This window comes from Mus caroli, chromosome 9 (genome assembly GCF_900094665.2).
Source record: "Mus caroli chromosome 9, CAROLI_EIJ_v1.1, whole genome shotgun sequence".
Classification (NCBI taxonomy): domain Eukaryota; kingdom Metazoa; phylum Chordata; class Mammalia; order Rodentia; family Muridae; genus Mus; species Mus caroli.
The window spans coordinates 102124155-102133999 of NC_034578.1; the positions used below are offsets into that span (position 1 = coordinate 102124155).

At 44.5% G+C, this 9845-nt stretch overlaps 1 protein-coding gene across 1 annotated transcript in view; it reads right to left on the minus strand.

The window, feature by feature from the left end:
* Positions 1-9845, minus strand: part of Rad54l2 (RAD54 like 2) — a 107674-nt gene that overhangs the window by 63992 nt on the left and 33837 nt on the right. The window contains exon 2 of the mRNA XM_021171453.2: positions 8308-8498. Within this exon, the coding sequence (XP_021027112.1) occupies positions 8308-8446 (139 nt within the window). The 5' untranslated portion in view covers positions 8447-8498. The remainder of the gene's footprint in view (positions 1-8307; positions 8499-9845) is intronic.

Here is a 9845-nt window from a genome sequence, read left to right on the forward strand (position 1 = left end):
GTGCGCCACCACGCCCGGCTGACAGGGTTTCTCTGAATAGCCCTGGCTGTCCTGGAACTCACTCTGCCTCCCTAGTGTTGGCATTAAAGGCATTCGCCACCACTGCCCAGAGTAATTATACTTTAACTTTTTTTAAAAAAGGCAAAGTCAGAAGTGAAGAAAACAATGAATTTGGTACTCAGAAAGCTAAGAAGGAAAGATTTCAAGTTCAGGGTCAGCATGGACTTCAGAGTGAGTTGAACTACATAGTGAGTTTAAGGCCAAACTTGGCCATGTAGCCAAGACCTTATCTCAAAAAGCCAAAGAAGGAAGGAAGGTGAGGAGGAGGAAGAGGTGGGCATGATCAGTGTTAGCAGCATGTTTTGGCACCATCACAATGAGTCCTGCTAGTATGTGCAATAAACGTCTCATGATTTAAATACTGATTCTAATACTGTTTCTAGTCTCAGTTTTATTCTATTCCAGTTTTCCCCATGACTTCAATGGTAGATAATAGAGGCAACAGATCCAATCCATTAGAGGGGAAGGTGCTAGGGAACAAGCTCAGGACTACTACAATTGTTATGTAACTGCTGAGCTACACCCCTGCAGAATCCGTTATCTAAGCTAGATGAAAGCTTGCACATTTACTTATAGAAGCTTTATTTCAGGGAGGGGGGAAAAGGCGGGGTATGGTGTAACAGGTCTATAATCTTAGCACTACAGAAGCTTAGGCAGAAGGATCAAGAATTCACAAGTTCAAAGCTAACCAAACAGTAGATGAACTACTCATCAATAAAGATCTGATTTGAATATGCAATTTTGTTACTACTTGCCTATGGAGAGAACAAAATGCTGAAACCTAACTAGATGAAATGTCATAAAGAAACATTGGCGCTTCCACTCATCTGCCATTTAACAGGGCCTGACTACCCTCCAAGGTTCTTCCCACACAATTTTTCTACAATTTTTTTGTTTGCACATTTTGAGACAGGTAGCTCTGGCTGGCCTAGAAGTCACTATATATATGTTAGGTTGGTGTTGAACTCACAGAGTTCTATGTCCGTCCTGGGGTGCTGGAATTAAAAGTGTGCATCACTATGACAGGCCCACCTGATAATTCCTTTTGTTTCTACAAACATGCCCATTCTTCCCTACTTTCATCTTGAACCAAAAAAAAAAAAAAAACACATATAAATCTCAAAATAATAATGCTGAGTAAATGAAGTTGAACTGGTAGAAAGAATATAGAATGCAATATACTATGTGATCCCATTTATATAGAGATTCTAGAAGGCGGGGCCGGGCAGGTGGTTTTGTGAGTAAGAACCAGCTGTGAGAGAATGAGGGCCAGAGTTTGGATTCCCAGCACCTGTGTAAAAGCTGGACACAGGCTTCCTGTAACTTTAGTGTTAGAGGGAGCTAACATATAAATCAATCCTGGGGGGTTGCAGACCAGCCAATCTAGCCAGAATGAGGAACACTGGGATAGAGTGAGGGACCTTCAGAATTTATGGTAGAGAACAGTAGAAGAAACCCAACTCAGTACTAAGGCCTCCCCACCCCCTCAAACGCACACAAACACAAATTAATACAAATTAATTTGTGACAAAAAGCAGAGATTTCTGAAATCTCTCCTATCCAGTACAGTTTTGTTTGGGGGACTTTTTGGTTCTTAATTTTTAGATTTATTTTATATTACAAGTATCCTCTTTCATGTATGTCTCTGGACCATGTGCATGTCTGCTGCCCTAGGAGGTCAGGAAAGGCACTGGCCCACCTGGAACTGGACTTACAGACAGTTGGGACATGACAGGTCGTGGTGGGAATCAAACCCCAGTCCTCTGCAAGAACAAGAAGTACCCCCAACCACAGAACCAACTTTCCAGCCCTTTTTGGAAGACCTTTGGAGGGTGGTAACATGAAAGACTGAGTCTAAGACCCTGTGCATGCCAAATAGTTTATCACTGAGCTCAGACTTAGCCCTTTCTTATTTGTTGTTTTCCACACCAGGTCTCACTACATTGACCAGGCTGGCTTCAAACTCATGCCAAACCTCACTCCCTCGCCTCCAAAATTCTGGAGTGACAAGTACAGGGAGCTGCCATTCCTTAGTAGAACTTGTGCTCTGTTTTGAGGTGCTAGGAACTGACCCAGGTCATTCTACACATGCAGGCTAGGCAACCACGAGTCCAGCCCTCTCAGGTGTAATACTTCCTACCCCCACCCTGTGAGGTAGAGGAGTGGGGAGTTCACAGGGTCTCACTATCAGCCAGGCTGGCCTCGGGGTTCTTGCAACTCAGCCTCCTTAGTACTGGGATTGCATGTAATTCTTGTATAAAACCAAACCCACTCATGTTGCTTCTGAGTAAATTAACTCTGGAGCCCTCTGTACTTTTTCTGTTTCCAACTACTTGAAGAGCATGACCTTTCCGGCAGACTGTCGCTATTTACTTTTAGTGATATGGTGAGAATTCAGTAAAAGTCTGAAATCACTAACCCAGGAGACCAATCTGTGGGGGCCAGCCAGATGGCTCAGTTGGTAAAGGTACCAGTTGCTAAACCTGACCACCTGAATTCAATCCCTGAGACCCACCCCAAGGAAAAAAAGGATCAACTCTTACAAATAGTCCTTTGACTTCCACATATACCTATAACAGAAGCATACACACATAAATGCATGCACACACACACACACACACGAGTGTGTGTGTGTGTGTATAAATTAATTCAGAATTTTCAGGATTTTAGCATCTTCATACCTCTTGTGTGACCACTAATCTTAGATGTAACCTGATACTGAAAGAGCCTGACAGAATGTAAAAGGTCACAGAAGCCCTGAAATTGGCAAAATAGATGTCACTGTTAGCAGAACTAGCTTCACTGATTTAGAAAAATAGAGGTGCACAATGCTCTGGCCACTCCTTGAACCTGTGTGTCTGCCAATGTTTGACCGTTCCTTGACCCATGTGTGTGCCCACTGATGAAGCCCATTGCCAGGTGTTTGTGATATTGGTTGCTGAGAAAGAGTCAGAAAATCTCCCCAGCAACCACAGCCCGGCCAATCCGGAGTTGCTACACCTGCACCAGACTCTTTCCTTGTACCCCTCCCATACCCATTTCTTGAGAATAGACATTGTTTAGATCTGGAAATCCCCTACTCCCTCCTTCTCCTTTCCCCCCTGAGGGCCTATAAAAACTGGGACCTCTTTCCCCTCGAGATCGACTCCTCTACCCCTGCGCGGGATATGAGTCGTCCCCAGAGCTCTGGCTTTCCCCGAATAAAGCCTCATGTGGTTTGCAACAAGCTCGGTCTATCGTGAGTTCTTGGGTGTCTGCTATTGTCCTGAGGCCTGAGCGAGGGGCTCCTTTCGGAGTCTTTCAATACAGTTAGGAAAGAGAGAACTTCAACTGAGAAATTCCCTCCATTAGACTGGCCAGTGGGCATTTTCTTGGTTATTAACTAATGTAAGTGGGTCCATTCCTAGGCAGGTAGGCCTGGGCTGTATAAGAGAGTAGCTGAGCAGGAGCCAGGCTGTAGTCAGCCTCTGTGGTGTCTACAGCAAGCTTCTGCTGACTTCCCTCAGTGATGCACTGTGACTTGGAAGTGGAGGTCAAATATACCTTTTACTTCCTGTTTGGTTCCTTTTGGTCATGCTGTTTTTCACAGCAAAAGAAAAGCAAACTAGAACACCTTGCCTCTCTTTTCCCAGACTATTCTGTCCTTTGACTTGTAGCTATCTCACTACGATCCAGCCACAATGGGTCACTGTTTCAGATTCTAAATCAAGTTTATTCCTGAGGCCTTTCCCTCACCCCTGATACTTCACATTTCAAAGAGAACAAATAAAAGGGACCACATGAAAAGCAAAAGGCAAACTTTCTGAAGGGAATCAAAAGCCCAGAGATGGAGGAGCCCAGCTTTCCCTACTCAGCAGCCTAAGATGGCTGCCTCCAGCCAAAGGTAAAAGTCTTACTTTTTGGATATGAAGCAGCTCCCAAAAGGGACTAAGCATGCCATGTAGATTAGAATTCCAGTACCTTGATATGTCATGTAAAGAATAAAGCGAAAGGCTGTAGATCTATCTTGGCTGGTCCAAGTACTTGCCTAGCATTCCCACAGCCCTAGGCTCCATGTCTAGTACCCCATCTCCCCAAAAATGCAGCAGGGTAATAAAATAAAGAGATGCTGACATATGCATCCAAGGCCTCTCAAATTTTTCTGCTAAGTAGATTTGAAAAAAAAATCTCAATGTTCTCTTCTGCTACAGATCATGGAGCATAATAAAAACCACACAAAGTTTGGAGCTGAGAGGGAAGGAAGGACTATGCAGAGACTGCCGTACCTGGGAATCCATCCCACAATCAGCCACCAAACGCAGACACTATTGCATACGCCAGCAAGGACCCTGATATAGCTGTCTCTTGTGAGACTATGCCGGAGCCTAGCAAACACAGAAGTGGATGCTCACAGTCAGCTATTGGATGAAACACAGGGCCCCCAATGGAGGAGCTAGAGAAAGTACCCAAGGAGCTAAAGGGAACTGCAACCCTATAGGTGGAACAACAATATGAACTAATCAGTACCCCCAGAGCTCGTGTCTCTAGCTGCATACGTAGCAGAAGATGGCCTAGTCGGCCATCATTGGAAAGAGAGGCCCCTTGGTCTTGCAAACTTTATATGCCCCAGTACAGGGGAACACCAGGGCCAAGAAGTGGGAGTGGGTGGGTAGGGGAACGGGGGTGAGGGGGGTGGGGGTGGATAGGGGACTTTTGGGATAGCATTTGAAATATAAATGAAGAAAATACCTAATAAAAAATTGGAAAAACAAAAAACCCACACAAGCTTTGATACAAAATTGGAAGAAATGTATTATTTTACCTTGTAGTGACAGGGTTTCACAATGTAGCTCCAGCTAGCTTTCAATACAGATCCTCCTGACTCTGCCTTAGAGTGTACAGATTAATGGTGTACATCTCTATGTCTGATGCAAAGTAACTTGTTTTTTAACACAAGCAAACAAAATACACCTTAACCTTATACATGAGACCTGGGCATCTGTGGACTCTGTTATCTGCACAGCTATTGGCTGGTGGGAGAATGCATGCCTGGAAGAATGCCAAGCCTGAGCTGCTCTTCCAGAGGTCCTGAGTTCAATTCCCAGCAACCACGTGGTGGCTCACAACCATCTGTAATGAGATCTGATGCCCTCTTCTGGCGCGTCTAAAGACAGCTACAGTGTACTCATCTAAATAAAATAAATAAATCTTTCAAAAAAAATTCCGCCGGGCGTGGTGGCGCAGCCTTTAATACCAGCACTCAGGAGGCAGAGGCAGGTGGATTTCTGAGTTCAAGGCCAGCCTGGTCTACAAAGTGAGTTCCAGGACAGCCAGGGCTACACAGTGAAACCCTGTCTTGAAAAACCAAAAACCAAACAAACAAACAAACAAACAAACACTACACTATTCTCAAACAAATCACAGTGAAATTCTTAATACTTCTAAATAAATAACTGTGTGGCCTTAAAGGCATGCTATTTTTAGTACATATTTTGATATCTTTGGGAAATTGTTTTCAAGATCTCCTGTAGATAACAGAGTCCACAGATACTCAAGTTTCATGTATAAAATAATGTCATAATAAAGCCAGGTACAGAGGAACAGATTTATCCAGTTTCTTACAAAGTTGAAGTAGGAGAGTAGGGTAGTGGTGGCGCACACCTTTAATCCTGGCACTTGGGAGGCAGAGTTAGGCGGATTTCTGAGTTTGAGGCCAGCACGGTCTATAGAGTGAGTTCCAGGACAGCCAGGGCTACACAGACAAACCCTGTCTCGAAAACCAAAAAATCAAACAAAAGAAAAGTTGAAGTAGGAGGATGTCAATTGAGGCCAGACTGAAATTCATAGAGACCCTGCCTCAAAAGGAAGAGAGGGAGGAGTGAAGAAGGGAGACAGAAGGAAGGGACCTGGCAATGCTCCAAGAAGCTAGGAATGGATATATATATATATATATATATATATATATATATATATATACATACATACATACATGTGTGTGTGTGTGTGTGTGATACTCATCATCAACATCTAAAACTCCTCTGAACTTTACAGGGTTCTAAGGGTGTCTACAAATACTGATCTGAGAACCCAGATGAGAAACAGAAAGTGAAACAGATACGTAGGGAGTCAAAGGTTAAATGGAGAAGATGTGAGCCGTGTAATGAAGAGAAAATCTGACTTCTGAACCACATGGCAGGTGTGAGGTTAGAGAGAATGAGAACGGAAGAATGCAACAGCAGAAAGAGGATGGCTGCTCAGGACCAGAATCTGAAGGGTGGAACACATTTCCCTAGACTCCTTCAAAAAAGTGATGGTCTAGTGCACTGCTCAGTTCCACAACGTAATAGAATGTTTTCACCGAAAGCTTTTTCCTCAATGAGTACTATAGGCCATGAAAGGCCAGAATTAACTGAGAAGGCCTAAGACTAACTAGATAACCTAACCATGGTCTAAAAAGATCAAAAGAGAAGGTTTGTGAAAAGCTGGAAAGATGCCGGTGGGCGTGGTGCTTGCTGCTCAAGCATTATGAGCTGAGTTTGGATCCCCAAACCCAGGAAAAAAGGCAGGTATGGCAGTTCTCATGTGTAACCTCAGCACTAGGAAGGTAGAGACAGGAGGACCTCTAGGGCTCGCGAGCCAGCTAGGCTATCTCAATCAATGACAGGAGGACCTCTAGGGCTCGTGAGCCAGCTAGGCTATCTCAATCAATGATAGATCTGTCTCAAAAAGAAGGTGAAGAGAACTGAAGAAGACAACCAATGTCAGCTTTTAGCCTTCATGTGCACACCCAAACTCGCACAAACACATGTACACACAAATATCAAAAGAGCCTCACTGGTCTAGTGGCACAGTCCTGGAATCTCGTGTGCTTGGGAGGCTAAGGGAGGAGAATTTCAGGTCTGCCTGGGCTCCAGACCAAGTTCAGTGCCAGCCTGGCAACTTGGTAAGACCCTGTCTGGAAACAAAAATATAGTTCAGTGAGCAAGGGCTTTGCTACCAGGCAATGGCCTTGAGTTCGATTCCCTGTGCCACAAAAGAAAAGGAAATGAAGTTTCTATGCTATTTCAAAAATCAGATGTTAGCCTAGTGTACCTGAGGACTGCCAGTTTGAGGCCAGCCAGAGCTACAAAGTGAGGTCCTGTCAAAAAAAAAAGTCAAGGGACAAAGTAAACAGGGACTTAAATAAGAGGAATCTGGGGCTAGAGAGATGGCTCAGCGGTTAAGAGCACTGACTGCTCCTCCAGAGGTCCTGAGTTCAATTCCCAGCAACCACATGGTGGCTCACAACCATCTGTAAAGGGATATGACGCCCTCTTCTGGTATGTTTGAAGACAGCTACAGCTATTCTATGTATGTGAGTACATACATAGAATAAATAAATCTAATCTAATTTTAAAAAATACAAAAAAACAAAACAAAACAAAACACACACACACACAAAAGAGGAATCTGGCCGGGCGTGGTGGCGCACGCCTTTAATCCCAGCACTTGGGAGGCAGAGGCAGGCGGATTTCTGAGTTCGAGGCCAGCCTGGGCCTGAGTGAGTTCCAGGACAGCCACGACTACACAGAGAAACCCTGTCTCGAAAAACCAAAAAAAAAAAAAAAAAAAAAAAAAAAGAGGAATCTGGAGGGAGCCTATCAGCTATGGAGATGCAGCTGCTTTCTAGTTGGAGCAATTTACATGTGACTAGCACTACAGAGATTAATTCTGTCTGAGAATCTCTATCCATACAATTCCCTTATTACAAACATGCAAGCAGAATTTTAATTGTGATTTCAGGAAACTCACGGGACACTACTATACCTGAGAGCTCACACTTCCAAGGCTGCAGACTTGGCACAGGGACTCTACCACATATTTCTCCATCTCTGGATTTGTGCCTACCTTTCTGTCAAAGATGAACTAAATGCTCATCTTCCTACCACTAAAACAAGGTTTCCTTGAAAGAACAACCATCTACCCCCTGAGAATGACCACAGAAGTTCTGTGGCCCTTTCCTCTGCCTGTTCTCATTACAGATGATCTACAAAATCCAACTTGACCCTTGGCATAACATATACACCTACAACCTCAGTACTTAGAGAAGTGAGGCATAAAGATTGCAGCAGTTCAGAGTAAACCTGGTTTACAGTGAGTTCCAGGCCAGCCTCAGCTATACAGAGCAAGACCTTGTCTCAACACCCTTTAGCCCCAGCCCTCCAAAGAAAAAACAACTAGAAATACCATGTTCTCCCAGGAATCTCTGTTTTCAGTAGAGGTACTTACCATCCAGCAGGCCTTCCTCGTCATCCCTGTCATGCTCCTCCACTGCCACCTCCTCCTCCTCCTCCTCCTCTTCCTCATCCTCCAGCTCCACGTCCGGGTCCAGGTCTGGATCGCTCCCTGAGGCGGATTCGTCTGACATGGCTCCCAGAAGTCCTCAGTGGGCATTACCGACTCATGTCCACAGAAGGGTCCTAAGAGGAGGTCAGGAGGCATCAGAATCACCACAGCTTCACTTAGGAACACAAGCCTTCCCAAGAAAGTCATGCTGAAGAGGAATGCCTGGAGCTTTTTAAAGCAAGGCAAACTAACCAAATCCAAATCTCAATCTTCTCTATGAGAATGCTACCTTAATACAGACTTGGATGAGTTTGCCCAGCTCAAGCATCTCAGGGCTGCTTTGACAAGAAAGTAACAGCTACAGAATAAAAACTAGATGTCTTAGAACTCACTCCCACTTGCTCATGCCTTCTTGATGCTGCTCCTTTCAGGCTGCTGAAAACCATCTCCTATGTCCATGCCTGCCTGTCCACACAGACACAGGACATGGACACACTTACTTACTTATGGTCCCCAGCACTATTCTAGGTACAGCAAGAGGAAAGAGTATATAGAGAGTGTGAAGCCTGGTGTGTGCCAGGAGAAGCTGCTGCTTTACACTGGGTGTCAAGGAAACCCTCACTAAGCAGAGACTAAAGGACACAAGGAAGCCACAGACACCCAAAAATGTGTACTTCAGGCAGAGGAGCATCAAGGGAACTGGGAACACTTAGAATACAAGGAATGGGTCCTGTGTGGGATAGGGCAGATACAGCCACAGGACACCACAAGACAGTGAGAAGTTGACTGCTGGCCATACTGTCACTCTGCCCAAGCTTGTAGGAAGCCTCATGTGAAGGTCTCAGTGGCCATGTCTGCTTTTAGGCTGTTCTCTACATCTTGGCAAAGTTCCAACCACATCTTCCAAAAAGCGTTGCTAAGAAGCTGAGGGAATCATATTTCTCTTCTGAATTACATTAGCCATACTAAACACTACAAATCTCCCCTGAAAGGTTAATACAGACCACCTCCTGACCAACAGTGAACCTCCAGGGCAGGTATGTAAATGGGAATTATCTTTATACTGTGGGCATCCATTTGTCCGTATTCCTTGACTACTTGCCAATCTGCTGTGTCACATACCCTATATACCAAAACACCCCACCCCCAATACAGAGGGCATCTCTTCCTCCTTTTTTTTTTTTTAATGGAGACAAGGTCTCATATAGAAGATCCTCATATCTTCACCTTCCAAGCCCAAGGTTTCTAGGTATGAATCATCACAACTGGCTTTAGACAAACTTTCTAATTAGTACCTTTAGGTACCCAGATGGTTGTCATTCTAGGAAATAAGGTTTATAGCAATAGAGTAACAATCACAGTAACAAGGAATAGGCTTCTACATACCCTCACTTAACATTAATTTAAACCAATATCAGCAAAAGAAGGAGGAGGACGAGGAGGATGAGGAGGAAGAAGAGGAGGGGGAGGAGGAGGAGGAA